The sequence below is a fragment of the Pseudophryne corroboree genome, chromosome 2 (assembly GCF_028390025.1).
Source record: "Pseudophryne corroboree isolate aPseCor3 chromosome 2, aPseCor3.hap2, whole genome shotgun sequence".
NCBI lineage: Eukaryota > Metazoa > Chordata > Amphibia > Anura > Myobatrachidae > Pseudophryne > Pseudophryne corroboree.
Window position 1 is genome coordinate 751,025,786 of NC_086445.1, and position 22,090 is coordinate 751,047,875.

The 22,090-nt window shown below is 46.4% G+C and overlaps 1 protein-coding gene across 2 annotated transcripts in view; it reads right to left on the reverse strand.

Moving 5' to 3' along the window:
* The window catches only part of TRIM33 (tripartite motif containing 33), a 347,475-nt gene that overhangs the window by 222,012 nt on the left and 103,373 nt on the right, over positions 1–22,090 (reverse strand). For both annotated transcript variants that reach the window (XM_063955426.1, XM_063955427.1), the window contains exon 2: positions 14,134–14,252. In XM_063955426.1, the coding sequence (XP_063811496.1) occupies positions 14,134–14,252 (119 nt within the window). The remainder of the gene's footprint in view (positions 1–14,133; positions 14,253–22,090) is intronic.

Genomic DNA, 22,090 nt, shown 5'->3' on the forward strand with positions numbered 1-22,090 from the left:
GCGGCCCCGAGCAGCTGGTGAGTCCCCCCCTCCCCGCTTGCTTACCTGTTCACGCCCGGGGCTCCAGTGTGCGTGTGTGGTCCGCGTCTCTGCGGGAGCCCGTTCACGGCTGTGGGCAGCTACTTGGGCGGTGCGGGCGGGATCAGCGGCTCCCTTTGCTGCCGGGAGGCTGAGGAATTCGCATTCACCTACACTGCGCTGGACCCGGGGACTGAGGCTGAAGAGGTGTTTTTCTACAGTTGGATGGGCATATGCAGCACACCCCATCTATAAGCCCCCAGCTGTTTACATAATTTCTCTGGCTACATTATTGTGGAGGGTAGATGCTCTAATAACCTCCTCTTAATATCCAGGGCTGCTGAAGAGTCTATATCACCTTCCCCGCACGGTGGCCTGGTTCTGAAAATCCCACTTACTGCTATTGCCTGTTTTACACCTGTGCATTGGTGGAACGGGAGTTCTACCTATATTGCCTGCGCCCCCCTGCCTGGTCTTATACTTGTTAGCCCCTACAGCTTTGGAGCTGGGGTTCCATATTACAAGTGTTGTCTGCTTCCTATATTTGGGGCCCCACTGCTAGGGGGTGACTAATGGTCGCTCTCGGGAATCCGATCTACCACTGCTGTGCTGGGATGTGACCTCCTCTGCATTATGTTCGCCTAGTGCCTCCCTGCAGTCACTTTAGCCGACACATTTCTACACGCGACACAGTCGTTCTTCAATTGGATTGAGACCCCACTGTACTCCCCTTTCTACTGTATTAGGAGTTTCTCTAGAAAGTGTGACATAATGCCTCCAAAGAAGCATAAAGCCTCCAAACCGATCTCTCAAGTCGCCGTTTTTAAGCCTTCTCCCTATCGCAACAAGCCTCAAGAGGCTGGAGTTCCTGCGGCTGGATCGACACCCACGACCATGATGTCCTCTCCTCTAGCGTCTGCATCCCCTTCCAATGACTTCCCCTCTTCACCGCGTCTAGAGGATAATGAAGCCTTAATGGTGGGCAGTATGAAGCTTTTGTTGCATTAGTTTAAAGACGAAGTGACATCGGAGTTTAGAGCCATGTTGAAATCCTGCCAGAGCTCTATTGAAGATTTGGGTGAGAGGACCGGTCAACTTGAAACAAAAATGGGTGAGGTGGTGGGCTCGCATAATTCCCTTATTGACTCTCATGATACCCTCGAGGGAGAAGTGGCTGCTCTGCGGGATAAAGTAGCGGATTTGGAAGATCGCTCGCGCAGGAACAACCTTAAACTCAGGGGGGTCCCTGAATCGGTTTCCAATAGCAGCCTATCGTTATGCTTGGTAAGGGAAATCTATCAAGTATTTGAGTATTCATCTCACTTTAGATAGGGACTTATACGACTGTAATTATATACCCTTATTAAGTGCATTTGAAAAACTCCTTAAGGAATGGTCCCTTCATGAAATCTCCTGGCTAGGACATACATCTGCAACTAAGATGATTTTACTCCCTAAACTATTATACCTGTTTCGGGCTATCCCTCGCAGCTTCCCCAAACCTCTTAACATAAGGGCTAACAAAATCATTTCTCACTTTATTTGGAAGGGGTCTAGGCCCCGTATTGCTAGGCAGGTTTTGATGTTACCAAGAATGTTGGAGGTGTAGCTTACCCTAATTTAGATGTGTACCACTCTGCCTGTCTTCTCAGTCAAGCTCGGGATTAGTTCAATATGCACAACCCCAAACCATGGGTCCTCATCGAACGGTCCTTTCTCAGTTCGATAGACATGAGATCTTTTTTTGCTGCCCATTCATAGCGCCCCTAAATGGCAGGGCCCAGGGGAAGCGATTAGAAGCACCTTGAAGCTTTGGCATTCGGTTGTTGCATCTGATCCGACTACTTCACTGCCGTCGGACAACTTACCTATTAGAACTATTGCTTGTATCATACCTAATCTTGCGCTGGATGCTTGGATTGATGCTGGGATTGTACATTTGAAGAATCTCTGCTCAGAAGGGGGTTTGGTGACCTTCTCTAGCTTACAAACCTATTCAGGTATACCAAAACAGGACGTCTTTAAATATTTGCAGATATACGTCACTGGCTTCATTCCTGTGCTGGTAGAATCCTGGGCCCCGTTCCCCTCCCTGCTCCCTTATACTCTAGACTGTCATCCCCCGCACATAGAGGTGGGGTTTCTAAATGGTATCAGTACATTGTTCTTCTGACTAAACAGGGTAAGACGCCCTTGCAGCTGAAATTGGAAAGGGACCTCTCTATTGTGCTTCGAGAGGAAGAATGGGACTCCATTTCCTCAATGTGCTTCAAAATTTCTAGATGCCTCCAACATTCTGAAATGTACTATAAGTTATGCCACAGAGCATACTTTACTCCACAGCGGCTTCATAGCATTTGGCCCTCGATATCCCAGCTTTGCTGGAGAAATTGCGGCCATGTGGGTAATATTTTACATATTTTCTGGGAATGCCCAATGTGGACCAAAGTGTTTTCTCGAATACGGGAGGTGCTGGGGGTGGAGGTGCCAATGAATCCTATGTTTGCTCTATTTCACTATTCAACGTTTGACTTACTGCACAGTGACAGATATGTTGCTGGCCATGTACTCATATCCACTATGGCGGCAATTGGACAGCTGTGGAAATCACAGACAATACCCACCATCCAAACTATTGTCAATAATACCCACAAGTACTTCTTATTTGAGAAAGCAGGAGATGTGTATTCATTATCGCCTCCTTCAGTGCAGGAAAAATGATTGAAATGGAAGGAATTTCGGGAGCGGTGGGGGCTTTCCATAGTTATTTATGGCTCTACAGCTTTATCTCAGTTGCATTCCCCACATTCTGATACTCCCTGTGGCAATTGACACCCCACACCTACCACTTTATATATTAATCCCTGATTATGCCTTTTTGGGAACACACCTATGGTAGAAACTGGCCTTCGTCTTTGTTTCCCTATTTGTGTCACTGTATTGTCTCTCTCTTTGTCCTACTTTCGTAACTACACTATTTGTTGTTTTCTTTGAGTTTTATTTGTTTGTTGCCAAATTCAGTAGTAAACGATTGACGAATTGAACATTCTGTTGTACGGTTATTGTATTATGTGATTTCTCCTGGTTGCTCAATTCTGTCACCCTTATTGGACACTTCATGAAATGTGTACTATTGCTCTTGGTTTTCGGTTTGTTCAAAATCTAATAAAAATTATATTTAAAAAAAAGTTGATTTTTCAATTTCTTAAATTATTTGCTAATCACAGCTTCTTTATCCAGTTTAATTTTAAGTATCATGGGTGTTTATTAAGGATTCACCATGAAATTTGTACCCCTAAGGTAACAACCTCCTGAATTCAAACATCCAAACCAAATTACGTTATCCGCTTTACATTTCGAGTTACGGTAAAAACGCACGTTTTTCGAAAAGACTTAAAAACGCTAGGTTAAATGAAATTAGATATCCCAATTTTATTTATGTGCTTAACAAAGGTATACATTATTACCACATAAAAAATCAGCATGGTACTCGGTTTCATAGTGGAGGGGAAAAAAAATAAAAATCATGAAGTTAACGTTCATTTACGGTTGTACCGCATACATAATTAACACAAGAAACCATGAAAATTGAAAGCTTTAACAGAACTTTAGTCCCTAACTTATTTAATGTCACAGAATACATGGTAAAACAATCAGGAAAACTTAAGAAACCCATAGTATAGTGGCAGAACCTGAAAAATATAGAGGGAAAGCCCTTCCTGTACAAATCGTTCATCAGGTACAGCAGTTTTATGAAGATGATGTACAATCTCGAATGTGCCCTGGAAAGAAAGTGTTTCTTTTAAAGTTCCAGGAGGAAAAATAATTCAACAGAACAGGCTACTCGTAGTAAACTTACAAGAGCTTTATCTTGCTTTCAAATACCATTTTCCAGACATTTAAGTTGGATTGTCTAAGGTTTGTTCCTTACAACCTACATGGTGTGTTAGCGGTGCTGCAAGAGGTATGCATTCTGGGTGTGTTTGCAAAACTCACCAAAATGTAAGAGATTATTGGATCTTGCGTTACCACTAAAGATAGACTACAAAGACCTAAATAAAATCCTTGTTCGTTCTTCAGTCTCAAAAACTTGTATGCTTTATCAATGTTATAAATGCCCAGGTCTGGAAGCACTTCAGAAAACAGTTGAAACCTTTTCATGATAGTGACATGGATGATGAGGACAATTGTTTATAAGCAGTGTCTCCACACTGACCAAAGTAAATTGGTTACAATCACAATTCTGTACAGAAAATTATTAAATTGTGTGTCAGGATGCAATTCAAAGATTCCACTGGGACACTTCACAAGCAACACTTACCCATTTGCTGTATACAGACACAGCCATGCTAGTCTATGCTGTGATGCATGCACATGGCATGCGCATCGCGGCATAGGGGTATATTCAATAAGAGTCGGGTCCATTCCGACATGCAGTTGTCGGAATGGACCCGACAACCCCTATTCAAAGAGCGGGCAAATCCGCCTGTTTGATATGGCCGTACCCTGTGTCCTGTCCTGCTGTCAGCTGCGGCGGGGGGAGCAGTGTGCGGCGGCGGGAGTAGTGTGCGACGCACGGCGGGAGCAGTGTGAGGCGGCCGGAGCTGGCAACTGCAGTGATCTGTGCGGCGGAGGAACTGCAGGTACTATCATCCCCGTAGCCCGCCGCACCACTCCCCGTCTCCTCACCTCAATCACACTTGTTTTCAAGTCGGATTGAGTTTGTCGGAAATCGGACCAAAACCTGTCAGATTTGGCCCCATTTCCGACAGCAGCAGGTGGATCGACGGGTATTCCGCCGATCCACCTGCTTTCCGACAAGTCGGGTTTCCCGACTTGTCGGAAAAAATGTGCCCCTATTGAATAGGTCGGAACCCCTTCCGACCTATTCCAGTCGGAAACTGCCGTCTATCCAACAAGACGGCAGTTTCCGACTCTTATTGAATACAGCCCATAGTGTGAATGCACTGTGCTGCGACTGCTCACAGCCGGCGTTCGCTCCTTAGACTTCCACTGGCGTGCATACGCGTGCATTTGCAGGCACACTTGCTGCAAGGCAACGATTAGCGTGGCCACGTCTTTTTTTTAGGCAAGATGACTGACACTTTAACCTATGCGAGTCTGTGTTATAAGCGATACCCGTGACCATGTAGCCATAACTGTGCATGCCTTTATTAGGGTAGTTTTGAAACACTAGCGGAACTATTACTAAAATTGGAGTATGTTCACTACTTTAGTGATGGTGCTAACGTCTAGTCACCCGCACCAGTCTTCAAGCAGTGGAAACTAATCACATCTTGACACCTTTGGACCTGTATAGCTGAGCTGAAAAGATACATGGCAATGTTTTTCTACGTGTCACACAATGAAATAAAAGACTGCAAAACCAAGCTGCATCGCCTTCTAGAAACAGCAAAGACTGTGGTAGGAAAACTTGCTCATCACCAATTTCGGCCTATTAGTTATGATGAACTACACATATTCCGATTGTCATCAGATGACATGAAGACAGAAGGAACCAGTTTGGAGGGTATCCAATTACAGGTGAAAATACATTGGGTGAGAGTTTTCCTGATGTTTCACCCATATTTGTGTTTTTGGTTTGTTTGTTTTTACAGGCTATTCAATTTGGTCCCCTGTAAAAAATAAAATTATCTCCCGAAAACACACATGTTCAAACCTATGTGCTTTTGGTAGAAACAGCCCCGTTTCTGTGGCTTTGGTTTCGCGTGACTGAGGCAGGTGAAACAAAATCCCTGATAAGTTGGCACGAGCAGCGGCTTTACGGGGCTAATTGGATAGCCCTCGGCGGGACAATTAGCCACACTAATTTACAGTGGCTAATTGCATAACCCCTTTAGTGTCCCTGACCACAGTCACAAAATGTTGACAAAAGTGATCTGCAACCTGGAACATACATAGAAGCAGTGTGATAACATCTGGTACATTGGGTATATCATTCAATGTAATGAGGAGAAACAAGATGTGCTGGTACACTTCATGAAACGAAACCAAACAAATGTCCTGGCCTTCAGTGTTTTGTACCTTTTAGTTGCATCCCCCGTGTAACGGAAGTGCCCACTATCCAAGGAAGTACTAGACGGCACCGTCTGCTGACACTAAGAAATATTAGACCATTACAACAGGTTCCAAACAAGGGAAAAATAATGTGATTGTTGACTCAACTCAAGTTATGTTTAAGTTTTTAAATTTCATGGTTTCTTGTGTTAATTATGTATGCGATACAACAGTAATTGAACATCCACTTCATGATTATTCAGGAGGAAGTGTTACCTTAGGGTTACAAATTTTGTGGTGAAACCTTAATAAACAGTCAAATTTCAAATAAACTGGATAAAGAAGGCGTGATTAGTAAATAATTTAATAAATTGAAAAATCTATATAAAATAAACAAATCGTCATACAGTCGAGATATTTGGCAGAAGTTGTTTTTTTAGACATCCTCTCAACTAAAAAATTTTCATAAAAATCTGAGATGGGTGGTGGATACGCCTGGTTAAACAGACATGGAATGACCCATATACAGGAGTCATATCTAACTATTCAGCACAGTCTTCTAGCTGCATGAAGACAATATTTCAGCAAAATGACACCCAGAGCTAGACTATTTCCACACAACCTTGCGTTCCAAGAAGGGCTGTTTGGCGTGACTGCAGCAAAGATGTATGAGGCCTGTAAGTGCGGGGGGAGTTATCCAGTTACTTCCAGCAATAACACCTAGTATTAGTCGCGTGAAGCAGCAGCTCCTGGGCTAAGTGCCGGACACATTGATGCCATCAGGTCACAATTTGCCCCAAAGCCATATGTAACCTGGATTTCTGCTTGCATCACAGGCCATTAGTGCAGCCTCTGGGCTAGTCAAAGGAAGTTAACGAATAATAAATTTTCAGGTACATAGCTTGGGAGCTAAATTCCAGAGAAATAATTGAATGGCCCCCTATATATACACTTCGGAAAGGCACACTGTCTGCTTCAACTGTTTTCTAAATGTACAGTGCCAACATTCCCTACATTTAAGTATCATCCACTCAAATCAGAAGAGACAACCAATTGACAGGCAGCGTTTGTTCAAACAAAAAACAGGTCTTAAAAAGGCGGGCCCACTATACTATCAACTATAATAACAAAAGTCAGAATCTCATTTAACAGTTTATTACAGTGGTAAGTATTTAAAAGAAAAAAAAAAAAACACATTCAAAATCGCATCTTGGATAAAAAAAAAAATTTTATATATATATATATATATATATATATATATATATATATATATATATATATATATATATATATATATATATATATATATATATATATATATATATATATAAAGATTTTACCCACCGGTAAATCTATTTCTCGCAGTCCGTAGTGGATGCTGGGACTCCGTAAGGACCATGGGGAATAGCGGCTCCGCAGGAGACTGGGCACAACTAAAGAAAGCTTTAGGACTACCTGGTGTGCACTGGCTCCTCCCTCTATGACCCTCCTCCAGACCTCAGTTAGGATACTGTGCCCGGAAGAGCTGACACAATAAGGAAGGATTTTGAATCCCGGGTAAGACTCATACCAGCCACACCAATCACACCGTATAACTCGTGATACTATACCCAGTTAACAGTATGAACAATAACTGAGCCTCTCAACAGATGGCTCAACAATAACCCTTTAGTTAAGCAATAACTATATACAAGTATTGCAGACAATCCGCACTTGGGATGGGCGCCCAGCATCCACTACGGACTACGAGAAATAGATTTACCGGTGAGTAAAATCTTATTTTCTCTGACGTCCTAAGTGGATGCTGGGACTCCGTAAGGACCATGGGGATTATACCAAAGCTCCCAAACGGGCGGGAGAGTGCGGATGACTCTGCAGCCCCGAATGGGCAAACTCTAGGTCCTCCTCAGCCAGGGTGTCAAACTTGTAGAATTTAGCAAATGTGTTTGACCCCGACCAAGTAGCTGCTCGGCAAAGTTGTAGAGCCGAGACCCCTCGGGCAGCCGCCCAAGAAGAGCCCACCTTCCTCGTGGAATGGGCTTTCACTGATTTAGGATGCGGCAGTCCAGCCGCAGAATGTGCAAGCTGAATCATACTACAGATCCAGCGAGCAATAGTCTGCTTTGAAGCAGGAGCACCCAGCTTGTTGGGTGCATACAGGATAAACAACGAGTCAGTTTTCCTGACACTAGCTGTCCTGGAAACATAAATTCTCAGGGCCCTGACTACGTCTAACAACTTGGAAGCCTCCAAGTCTTTAGTAGCCGCAGGCACCACGATAGGTTGGTTCAAATGAAAGGCTGATACCACCTTAGGGAGAAACTGGGGACAAGTCCTCAATTCTGCCCTATCCATATGGAAAATCAGATAAGGGCTTTTACATGACAAAGCCGCCAATTCTGACACACGCCTGGCCGAAGCCAGGGCCAACAGCATGACCACTTTCCACGTGATATTTTAATTCCACGGTTTTAAGTGGCTCAAACCAATGTGACTTTAGGAAATCCAACACCACTTTGAGATCCCAAGGTGCCACTGGAGGCACAAAAGGGGGCTGAATATGCAGCACTCCCTTAACAAAAGTCTGAACTTCAGGTAGTGAAGCCAGTTCTTTTTGGAAGAAAATCGATAGAGCCGAAATCTGGACCTTAATGGAACCCAATTTCAGGCCCATAGTCACCCGACTGTAGGAAGTGCAGAAATCGACCTAGCTGAAATTCCTCCGTTCGGCCTTCCTGGCCTCACACTACGCAACATATTTCCGCCATATGCGGTGATAATGGTTTGCGGTCACTTCTTTCCTAGCTTTAATAAGCGTAGGGATAACTTCCTCCGGAATGCCCATTTCCTTCAGGATCCGGCGATCAACCGCCATGCCGTCAAACGCAGCCGCGGTAAGTCTTGGAACAGACAGGGCCCTTGCTGCAGCAGGTCCTGTCTGAGCGGCAGAGGCCATGGGTCCTCTGAGATCATTTCTTGAAGTTCTGGGTACCGAGCTCTTCTTGGCCAATCCGGAAGATGAGTATAGTTCTTACTCCTCTCCTTCTTATTAGTCTCAGTACCTTGGGTATGAGAGGCAAAGGAGGGAACACATACACCGACCGGCACACCCACGGTGTTACCAGAGCTTCCACAGCTATCGCCTGAGGGTCCCTTGACCTGGCGCAATATCTTTGTAGCTTTTTGTTGAGGCGGGACGCCATCATGTCCACCTGTGGCCTTTCCCACCGGTGTACAATCATTTGGAAGACTTCTGGATGAAGTCCCCACTCTCCCGGGTGGAGGTCGTGTCTGCTGAGAAAGTCTGCTTCCCAGTTGTCCACTCCAGGAATGAACACTGCTGACAGTGCTAACACATGATTTTCCGCCCATCGGAGAATCCTTGTGGCTTCTGCCATCGCCATCCTGCTTCTTGTGCCGCCCTGTCTGTTTACATGGGCGACCGCCGTGATGTTGTCTGACTGGATCAGCACCGGCTGGTGTTGAAGCAGGGGTCTTGCCTGACTTAGGGCATTGTAAATGGCCCTTAGTTCCAGAATATTTATGTGTAGGGAAGTCTCCTGACTTGTCCATAGTCCCTGGAAGTTTCTTCCCTGTGTGACTGCCCCCCAACCTCGAAGGCTGGCATCCGTGGTCACCAGGACCCAGTCCTGTATGCCGAATCTGCGGCACTCTAGAAGATGAGCACTCTTCAGCCACCACAACAGCGACACCCTGGTCCTTGGAGACAGGGTTATCAGCCGATGCATCTGAAGATGCGATCCGGACCACTTGTCCAACAGATCCCACTGAAAGATCCTTGCATGGACCTTTCCGAATGGAATTGCTTCGTAAGAAGCCACCATCTTTCCCAGGACTCGCGTGCAGTGGTGCACCGACACCTGTTTTGGTTTTAGGAGGTCTCGGACTAGAGATGACAACTCCTTGGCCTTCTCCTCCGGGAGAAATACTTTTTTCTGTTCTGTGTCCAGAGCCATCCCCAGGAACAGTAGACGCGTTGTAGGAACCAGCTGCGACTTTGGAATATTCAGTATCCAGCCGTGCTGTTGTAGCACTTCCCGAGCTAGTGCTACACCGAACAACAACTGTTCCCTGGACCTCGCCTTTATAAGGAGATCGTCCAAGTACGGGATAATTAACACTCCCTTTCTCCGAAGGAGTATCATCATTTCGGCCATTACCTTGGTAAATACCCTCGGTGCCGTGGACAGACCAAACGGCAACGTCCGGAATTGGTAATGACAGTCCTGTACCACAAATCTGAGGTACTTCTGGTGAGGAGGGTAAATGGGGACATGCAGGTAACCATCCTTGATGTCCAGTGATACCATGGAATACCCCTCGTCCAGGCTCGCAATCACCGCCCTGAGTGATTTCATCTTGAACTTGAACCTTCTTATATAAGTGTTCAAGGATTTTAAATTTAAAATGGGTCTCACCGAACCGTCCGGTTTCGGTACCACAAACATTGTGGAATAGTAACCCCGTCCTTGTTGAAGGAGGGGTACCTTGATTATCACCTGCTGAGAAGACAGCTTGTGAATCGCCTCCAGCACTGCCTCCCTGTCCAGGGGAGCTGTCGGCAAGGCAGATTTGAGGAAACGGCGAGGGGGAGAAGTCTCGAATTCCAGCTTGTACCCCTGAGATACTACTTGTAGAATCCAGGGATCCACCCGTGAGCAAGCCCACTGGTCGCTGAAGTTCTTGAGACGGGCCCCCACCGTACCTGGCTCCGCCTGTGGAGCCCCAGCGTCATGCGGTGGACTTAGAGGAAGCGGGGGAGGACTTTTGTTCCTGGGAACTGGCTGTATGTTGCAGCTTTTTCCCTCTACCTCTGCCTCTGGGCAGAAAGGACACGCCTTTAACCCGCTTGCCTTTCTGGGGCCGAAAGGACTGTACCTGATAATACGGTGCTTTCTTTGGCTGTGAGGGAACATGGGGCAAAATGTTGATTTCCCAGCTGTAGCAACGAGGTCCGTGAGACCATCCCCAAACAACTCCTCACCCTTGTAAGGCAAAACTTCCAAGTGCCTTTTAGAATCAGCATCACCTGTCCACTGCCGAGTTCCTGGCAGAAATGGACATTGCGTTTATTTTAGATGCCAGTTGGCAATTATCCCTCTGTGCATCTCATGTATAAGACTGCGTCTTTAATATGCTCTATGGTTAGCAATATAGTGTCCCTGTCTTAAGGTACAGAGAATCTGACCACGCAGCTGCAGCACTGCACATTCCTGCTGAAGCAATAGCTGGTCTCAGTATAATGCCCGAGTGTGTATATACAGACTTCAGGATAGCCTCCTGCATTCTATCTGCAGGCTCCTCTAGGGCGGCCGTGTCCTGAGACGGTAGTGCCACCTTCTTTGATAGACGTGTGAGCACTTTATCCACCCTAGGGGATGTCTCCCAACGTGACCTATCCTCTGGCGGGAAAGGGTACGCCATTAGTAACCTTTTAGAAATTACCAGTTTCTTATCGGGGGAAACTCACGCTTCTTCACACATTTAGTTCATCAGATGGGGGAAAAACCACTGGAAGCTTTTTTCTCCCCAACATAATACCCTTTTTTGTGGTACCTGGGGTAATATCAGAAATGTGCAACACATTTTTTATTGCCGTAATCATGTAACGGGTGGCTCTATTGGAATGTACAGTAGTCTCATCGTCGTCGACACTGGAGTCAGTATCCGTGTCGACATCTGTGTCTGCCATCTGAGGTAGTGGGCGTTTTAGGGCCCCTGATGGCTTTTGAGACGCCTGGGCAGGCACGGGCTGAGAAGCCGGCTGTCCCACATCTGCTATGTCGTCAAACCTTCTATGTAAGGAGTTGACACTGTCACGTAATTCCTTCCACATGTCCATCCACTCAGGTGTCGACCCCGCAAGGGGTGACATCACATTTATCGGCATCTGCTCCGCCTCCACATAAGCCTCCTCATCAAACATGTCGACACAGCCGTACCGACACACCGCACACACACAGGGAATGCTCTGACTGAGGACAGGACCCCACAAAGCCCTTTGGGGAGACAGAGAGAGTATGCCAGCACACACCAACAGCGCTATATAATACAGGGATTAACACTATAACTGAGTGATTTTTCCCAATAGCTGCTTGTATACACAATATTGCGCCTAAATTTAGTGCCCCCCCCTCTCTTTTTTACCCTATGTAGTCTGGAAACTGCAGGGGAGAGCCTGGGAGCGATCCTTCCAGCGGAGCTGTGAGGGAAAATGGCGCCAGTGTGCTGAGGGAGATAGCCCCGTCCCTTTTTCGGCGGACTTCTCCCGCTTTTTTCTATGTATATCTGGCAGGGGTATTTTACACATATATAGTCTCTATGACTATATTATGTGTTTTATTGCCAGCCAAGGTACTTAATATTGCAGCCCAGGGCGCCCCCCCCCCCCAGCGCCCTGCACCCATCAGTGACCGGAGTGTGAGGTGTGCATGGGAAGCAATGGCGCTCAGCTGCAGTGCTGTGCGCTACCTTGTTTGAAGACCGAAGTCTTCTGCCGCCGATTTCCAGGACTCTTCTTGCTTCTGGCTCTGTAAGGAAGACGGCGGCGCGGCTCCGGGAACGGACGATCGAGGTCGGGCCCTGTGTTCGATCCCTCTGGAGCTAATGGTGTCCAGTAGCCTTAGAAGCCCAAGCTAGCTGCAAGCAGGTAGGTTCGCTTCTCTCCTTTTAGTCCCTCGTAGCAGTGAGTCTGTTGCCAGCAGATCTCACTGAAAATAAAAAAACCTAAAATAAAGTTTCTTTTTCTAGGAGCTCAGGAGAGCCCCTAGTGTGCATCCAGCTCAGCCGGGCACAAGATTCTAACTGAGGTCTGGAGGAGGGTCATAGAGGGAGGAGCCAGTGCACACCAGGTAGTCCTAAAGCTTTCTTTAGTTGTGCCCAGTCTCCTGCGGAGCCGCTATTCCCCATGGTCCTTACGGAGTCCCAGCATCCACTTACATACATATATACATACATACACACACACATACTTACACACATGTAACCAAGCCTTTTCCTTTTAGTGTAAGCATAGCAATATAAAAACAGTGTAATGATGGCATACTTTGTTAAACATAGGTGTCTACGAGGGGGAATTCTGTTCCCCAAAAATAGTGCAATATTGCCTGCCAGCATAAAGTTTTTCCTCACAATATATAAAGGAGCAAGAGAAAACTTGCAATGTCAGCATGATCATTAAATGCCAATGTGCACAGGTGGACATTGAGGCAGGATGGCGATTTCAAGATAATCAATAAAAATGTTCTATGATATTTTTTATTTAAACTAGCTTGTCACAATTACATATATATCTTACACTAATCATTTTTCAGTCAACTCAAACCACTCAGTCCTTCAGTATCGCGATTACCCTAACAACTTTTTATTTATCAAAATATTTATTGAAGCATTGTAGGCAGTGTACAATCACAACATAACGCACAAAGTCAGTCTTGTACAGGAAAGTAACTCGAGGCATACATCCACGTGACATGCATTAATCACAGTTACACTAAATACATAAAAGTATAAAATGACATGCATAAAAGAAAAAAAATAATGAAAGTCTACCCCCCCCCCCACCACATTAAATAAAAATGCCACCTTATTCTCTCCTTTTCCAGGGTTAGCTCCACCAAGCTTATATGGAACAAATAAAAAAGTTGTGACCTAACTAAGGATAATGGAGGAGATAGGGAAATCCATTCAAGCAGTACTGTTTTGCAAGCAGCTGCAGTAATGGCCAGGAGTAATTGCCTGTCCCCTTTGCTTATTCGAGCAGCGGCCCCCTAGCAACTAGAGGTTTACATGATGTTTACTTTCACATGATTGGGGGACGTAATCTTACTTCTGTTTTAAACTACTTATTAGTATTTAGAAAGTGTACAGTATGCTTAACCTTTTATTAAAGAAAAACAAAAAGCCCAACTAGAGAAACATAATCACTTGTCAAATTAGCTTCTCTTAATGATATTTTGCAGTGACAGGTCATCATCTACTGCTATTCTTTAGTGCCAATTTACTATGCATTAGCCATTATAAAACATCTAAATGATGAAATGCAACTACAGCAAAATCAATAGCAAAATGTCATACCTGTTCAGACTTTTCATCAGTGCTGCTTGGTGATTCAGATGTGTCTTTCACAAAATAATTATCCACTAGATCGATTTGTCTACATTCTTGTCTGCAAACTGGACATCGTATCACACCAACTGTAAAAGAAAAATGAAAAATAAATTTAGAACAAAATCAATGCAGACAAAATTCATTTTGATTGGACTAGATTAAACTCTGGCCAGGGATGGTTAACTTCAGTCCACTTAAGTTTGAAAGTTTAAAGTCATGAACATTGTATACAACCAAATATTTACTTTACTGCTGTCATTAACAGAAATAGGGTCATAACGTAAAAAGTTCCATTTGCGTGCCCAAACAGGTCTCTTGTCACGCATTTCATCTTGCCAGCACTGGGGGCTGCAAGATGTAATGTCGGTGCCTATTCATGCATGAACGGAGCAACAACTGAATCGCTCTGTTGGGCGCTATCTAGTGGCTGCCGGCACGTAAAAACTGACAGAGTTCAAGGAAGTGTGTGTGTGTGTGTGTGTGTGTGTGTGTGTGTGTGTGTGTGTGTGTGTAGGGGGGAAGAGGGTTGGGTTAAATTGTGTTGCCCCTTCCCCCGGCTGCCACTAGATGGCACCCAATGAAGCAATTCAATTGCTGCTCCATTTGGGCGCGAACAGCAGCAGGAGGACGCATTTCATCTCACAGCCTCCTGAGGTGGCAAGTTGAAATGTGATAAGTCAGCACCTTAGGCCTCAAATAGGAGTTTGTGCACCCAAAACAGTACTTTAGACGGGTTTAGCCACTTTGCATGGCTATACTTGGTACTTCGGGGCATGCACACATGCCCTATGAGGGTAGAGGGACGAAGACGATTGAATTGCTCCAAGGAGCGCCAAATACGTTTGGGTGCCCACACAACAGTTGAATTCCCCCACAAATTTATACCCAGTCTAGACAGTGCACGTTGCAACAAGCACCAGTGTATCCATGTAACACAATAATACAAGGCAATTTCAATGCATGTATTAATGCAACCAAAATCACAAAGGGGTCAATTCAATTCAGCAACTTATGAATAGCGCTGGGAATTAGCTCCTGACGCTATTCAATTCAGCTGCCAGTTACCCGCAATTGTCGAGAATTCTTCTCTCATCCCCAGGGGATGAGAGAAGAAACCCGACAAAATTGCTGCCTCGCGGCCGGCGCGAGGCTGATTCTGTCGGGAATAAGCCTCGCGCCGGGGAGTTAAGTCGGAGAATGCCCATTCTCCCGACAATTCAACCTGTTTAGTCGGCGAGAACGGGACATCGCCGACTTAACTGGAGCTGAATTGAATAGCGTCGGGAGCTAATTCCCGGCGCTATTCATAAGTTGGCAAATTGAATTGACCCCAAAGAATGAGTTTCATTTCACCATCCGCTGGCTGGCATTTCAGGACGGCTTATGCGTCCGGTTACCAAAGCTGGGCCGGAGAAAAATTCACGCGCCATGCAGGTTATTTTATATAACCAAACTGAATATTTTTTTGTATTAAGAACGGAACCGAGGTACTTTAACTACACTGGAAATCAGTGCCGGGCCTGTGTGCCATTTTGTGCAGTCAAAAGTGCTCAAACATAATAGGGAAAACCTGCACAAACAAAAGCAAAGTACCAAATCTAATAAATTTCCTTTGCTTTTAAAGGTCATGAAATACAACAAATATTTAACAGAACCTTACCATAAAGCATTTACCTAGTTTACTATTCGCACATATACTATTATAGTTGAATGAAAAGTTAGTTACAAAGTAAAAAACAAAACAAAAAAGCCAAAAGAAACAATGTACACACTTGATCAAAAGTGAAACAACCTATTACAGCAACGTTTCCCAAGCTTTTGTGAATGCCTGCTCCCCAGAGGATAAGATTTTTTTTTCACAGCACCCCCTAGGCCATATGTTTCTTATTAAGTTAAGAAATTCAAACATTACTACATTAAGAAAATTGTGTTAACTTGTCATCCTTAGGATCAGTTATGTGGTGGTGGACAGGTTTGCGTGTCTGTTTTACGACATTTTTATTACTGGCAGCTACAAACACTGGTTTTGCCTATCACGTTGACCATAAATAATTTAATTTGGTCCTTGGTCACCAACCCGCGGCACCCAGTTTGGGAGCAACTGTATCACAGTGATCACAGAACATTAAGTAAACCACAGCTCATTGACAGAAAGGTTTTATTGTAACCGCAGACGCGTCCACGTACACCTACCCTCAAATCACACCAAACAGCTGTCCTGCGCACCAAAACAGACATCCTAAAGACCTAGTCCTTTATAAAGAAGTAAGGCACAACACTGAGAAAAAAATAAGATTTTACTTACCGGTAAATCTATTTCTCGTAGTCCGTAGTGGATGCTGGGGACTCCGTAAGGACCATGGGGAATAGACGGGCTCCGCAGGAGACAGGGCACTTTAAGAAAGAATTAGGATACTGGTGTGCTCTGGCTCCTCCCTCTATGTCCCTCCTCCAGACCTCAGTTAAGGAAACGGTGCCCGGAAGAGCAGACAGTACAAGGAAAGGATTTTGGAATCCAGGGTAAGACTCATACCAGCCACACCAATCACACCGTATAACTCGTGATAACCTTACCCAGTTAACAGTATGAACAACAACAGAGCATCAGATAAACCTGATGCAACCATAAAATAACCCTTATTTAAGCAATAACTATATACAAGTATTGCAGAAGAAGTCAGCACTTGGGACGGGCGCCCAGCATCCACTACGGACTACGAGAAATAGATTTACCGGTAAGTAAAATCTTATTTTCTCTAACGTCCTAGTGGATGCTGGGGACTCCGTAAGGACCATGGGGATTATACCAAAGCACCGAAACGGGCGGGAGAGTGCGGATGACTCTGCAGCACCGAATGAGCAAACTCAAGGTCCTCCTCAGCCAGGGTATCAAACTTGTAGAACTTTGCAAAGGTGTTTGAACCCGACCAAGTAGCCGCTCGGCAAAGCTGTAATGCGAGACCCCTCGGGCAGCCGCCCAAGAAGAGCCCACCTTCCTTGTGGAATGGGCTTTTACTGATTTTGGAGGCGGCAAGCCAGCCGCAGGATGAGCTTGCTGAATCGTGTTACAGATCCAGCAAGCAATAGTTTGCTTTGAAGCAGGAGCACCCAGCTTGTTGGATGCATACAGGATAAAAAGTGACATAGTTTTCCTGACTCTAGCCGTTCTGGCTACATAAACCTTCAAAACCCTGACTACGTCCAGTAACTCTGAATCCTCCAAGTCACAAGTAGCCACAGGCACCACAATAGGTTGGTTCATATGAAAAGATGACACCACTTTTGGCAGAAATTGCGGACGAGTCCGCAATTCTGCCCTATCCATATGGAAAACCAGATAGGGGTTTTTATGTGACAAAGCCGCCAATTCTGACACACGCCTCGCCGAAGCCAAGGCTAATAGCATGACCACCTTCCACGTCAGATATTTTAACTCCACGGTTTTAAGTGGCTCAAACCAGTGTGATTTCAGGAAACTCAACACCACGTTAAGATCCCAAGGTGCCACTGGAGGTACAAACGGGGGCTGAATATGCAGCACTCTCTTTACAAACGTCTGAACTTCAGGCAGAGTAGCCAGTTCTTTTTTAAAGAAAATTGATAGGGCCGAAATCTGGACCTTAATGGACCCCAATTTTAGGCCCAAAGTCACTCCCGACTGTAGGAAGTGAAGGAAACGGCCCAGCTGGAATTCCTCTGTAGGGGCATTCCTGGCCTCACACCAAGCAACATATTTTCGCCATATACGGTGATAATGTTTCGCCGTCACGTCTTTCCTAGCCTTTATTAGCGTAGGAATAACCTCATCTGGAATCCCTTTTTCTGCTAGGATCCAGCGTTCAACCGCCATGCCGTCAAACGCAGCCGGGGTAAGTCTTGGAACAGACAGGGCCCCTGCTGCAACAGATCCTGCCTTAGAGGCAGAGGCCATGGTCCTCTGTAAGCATTTCTTGCAGCTCTGGATACCAAGTCCTTCGTGGCCAATCCGGAACAATTAGTATTGTTCTCACTCCTCTTTTTCTTAAGATTCTCAGTACCTTGGGTATAGCAGGAAGAGGAGGAAAAACAAAGACTGGAACACCCACGGTTTCACTAGTGCGTCTACAGCTATCGCCTGAGGGTCTCTTGACCTGGCGCAATACCTCTGTAGTTTTTTGTTGAGGCGGGATGCCATCATGTCCACCTGTGGCAGCTCCCACCGACTGGCAATCTGCGCGAAGACTTCTTGATGAAGTCCCCACTCTCCCGGGTGGAGGTCGTGCCTGCTGAGGAAGTCTGCTTCCCAGTTGTCCACTCCCGGAATTAACACTGCTGACAGTGCTCTCACGTGATTCTCTGCCCAGCGAAGAATTCTGGTGGCTTCCGCTATCGCCACCCTGTTCCTTGTGCCGCCTTGGCGGTTTACATGAGCCACTGCGGTGATGTTGTCTGATTGACTTAGAGCGTTGTATATGGCCCTTAGTTCCAGGATATTGATGTGAAGGCAAGTCTCCTGACTTGACCACAGACCCTGGAAATTTCTTCCCAGTGTGACTGCCCCTCACCCTCGGAGGCTTGCATCCGTGGTCACCAGGACCCAGTCCTGAATGCCGAATCTGCGACCCTCGAGAAGGTGAGCACTCTGCAGCCACCACAAAAGAGACACCCCTGGCCCTGGGGGATAGGGTGATCAGCCGATGCATCTGTAGATGTGATCCGGACCACTTGTCCAACAGATCCCATTGAAAGGTCCTCGCATGGAACCTGCCGAAGGGAATGGCCTTGTATGATGCCACCATCTTCCCCAGGACTCGCGTGCAGTGATGCACCAACACCCGTTTTGGCTTTAAGAGGTCTCTGACCAGTGTCAGGAGTTCCTGAGCCTTCTCCGTCAGGAGAAAAACCTTCTTCTGTTCTGTGTCCAGAATCATACCCAGGAAGGGCAGACGCGTCGTAGGAATCGGCTGCGACTTTGGAATATTCAGAATCCAGCCACACTTCCCGAGAGCGTGCTACGCTGATCAGTAACTGCTCTCTGGACCTCGCCTTTATGAGGAGATCGTCCAAGTATGGGATAATTGTGACTCCTTGCTTTCGCAGGAGCACCATCATTTCCGCCATTACCTTGGTAAATATTCTCGGTGCCGTGGAGAGACCAAACGGCAACGTCTGGAATTGGTAATGACAATCCTGTACCACGAATCTGAGGTACTCCTGATGAGGTGGATAAATGGGGACATGCAGGTAAGCATCCTTTATGTCCAGAGACACCATAAAATCCCCCTCTTCCAGGCTTGCAACGACCGCTCTGAGCGATTCCATCTTGAACTTGAACCTTTTCAGGTAAATGTTCAGGGATTTTAAATTCAAAATGGGTCTGACCGAACCGTCCGGTTTCGGTACCACAAACATTGTGGAATAGAACCTTCACCACCACCTGCTGGAGATATAATTTGTGAATTGCCGCTAACACTATTTCCCTCTCCAAGGGGGAAGCTGGCAGGGCCGATTTGAGGTAACGGTGAGGGGGCATCACTTCGAATTCCAGCTTGTATCCCTGAGATACAATCTGTATAGCCCAGGGATCCACCTGTGAGCGAACCCACTGGTGGCTGAAATGTCGGAGACGCGCCCCCACCGATCCTGGCTCCACCTGTGGAGCCCCAGCGTCATGCGGTGGATTTAGTGGAAGCCAGGGAGGACTTCTGTTCCTGGGAACTAGCTGTATTGGGCAGCTTCTTTCCTCTAACAGTGCCTCTGGCAAGAAAGGACGCCTCGGACTTTCTTGCCTCTTTGTGATCGAAAGACTGCATTTGGTAATACGGTGCTTTCTTAGGTTGTGAGGGAATATATGGCAAAAAATTTGACTTCCCAGCCGTAGCTGTGGAAACTAGGTCCAAGAGACCGTCCCCAAACAATTCCTCACCCTTATAAGGTAAAACCTCCATGTGCCGTTTTGAGTCGGCATCACCTGTCCATTGCCGAGTCCACAGGACCCTTCTGGCCGAAATCGACATTGCATTTATTCTAGAGCCCAGCAGGGTAATATCTCTCTGGGCATCTCTCATATACAGGACAGCGTCTTTTATATGCCCCAGGGTCAGTAATATAGTATCCTTGTCCAAGGTATCAAGTTCCTCAGATAAAGTATCTGTCCATGCTGCGATAGCACTACACATCCAGGCCGACGCAATTGCCGGCCTTAGCAGAGTACCTGAATGTGTATAAATGGACTTCAGGATCCCTTCCTGCTTTCTATCCGCAGGATCCTTTAGGGTGGCCGTATCCTGTGACGGCAGGGCTACCTTCTTAGATAAGCGTGTCAAAGCTTTGTCTACCCTAGGGGAGGATTCCCAGCGTAACCTGTCCGTTGGCGGGATAGGATACGCCATAAGCAACCGTTTGGAAATCGGCACTTTCCTATCTGGAGATTCCCAAGCTTTTTCACATGTGAAGGGGAAAAGTCACCTCATGCCTTTTTTCCCCAAACATATAAACCCTCTTGTCAGGGACTGGGTTTTCCTCCGAGATGTGTAATACATCCTTCATTGCTATAATCATGTAGCGGATGGCTTTAGCCATTTTAGGCTGCAACTTTGCATCATCGCCATCGACACTGGAGTCAGAATCCGTGTCGATATCTGTGTCAACTATTTGGGATAGTGGACGCTTCTGAGACCCTGACGGCCTCTGCGTTGTAGGGTCAGGCATGGGTTGAGACCCTGACTGTCCCAAGGCTTCAGCTTTATCCAATCTTTTATGCAAGGAATTAACATTATCATTTAAAACCTTCCACATATCCATCCAATCGGGTGTCGGCGGCGATACCACATTCATCTGCACCTGCTCTGCTTCCACATAGCCTTCCTCGTCAAACATGTCGACACAAGCGTACCGACACCACACACACAGGGGATGCTCTATTTGAGGACAGAACCCCCACCAGGCCCTTTGGAGAGACAGAGAGAGTTGCCAGCACACACCCCAGCGCTATATGACCCAGGAATTACACAGTAACTTAGTGTTTACCCAGTAGCTGCTGTATACACTGATTTTGCGCTAAATGTATGTGCCCCCCCCCCTCTCTTTTTACCCTCTTTCTACCGTGATTCTGCAGGGGAGAGCCTGGGGAGCTTCCTCTCAGCGGAGCTGTGGAGAGAAAATGGCACTGGTGAGTGCTGAGGAAGAAGCCCCGCCCCCTCAGCGGCGGGCTTCTGTCCCGCGATTTGTGTAAAATAATGGCGGGGGCTCATGCATATATACAGTGCCCAACTGTATATATGCTCTTATGCCAAGAGGTACTTAATTGCTGCCCAGGGCGCAGCGCCGCCCCCCCCCCCCCCCCCCCCCCCTGCACCCTACAGTGACCGGAGTGTGCAAGTGTAATGTGGGAGCAATGGCGCACAGCTGCAGTGCTGTGCGCTACCTCATATGAAGACTGGAGTCTTCTGCCGCCGCTTTCGAAGTCTTCTTGCTTCTCACGCCGGTTTCTGGCTCTGCGAGGGGGACGGCGGCGCGGCTCTGGGATCGGACGACCAAGGGTGCGTTCCTGTGTTCGATCCCTCTGGAGCTAATGGTGTCCAGTAGCCTAAGAAGCATGACCTAGACACAGTGAGTAGGTCTGCTTCTCTCCCCTCAGTCCCACGTAGCAGAGAGTCTGTTGCCAGCAGATCTCTGAAAATAAAAAAACCTAACAAAATACTTTCTATTCAGCAAGCTCAGGAGAGCTCACTAAAGTGCACCCAGCTCGTCCGGGCACAGATTCAAACTGAGGTATGGAGGAGGGACATAGAGGGAGGAGCCAGTGCACACCAGTATTCCTAATTCTTTCTTAAAGTGCCCTGTCTCCTGCGGAGCCCGTCTATTCCCCATGGTCCTTACGGAGTCCCCAGCATCCACTAGGACGTTAGAGAAATAAGCAAAACTAAGAAAAAAAGTAAGCAAT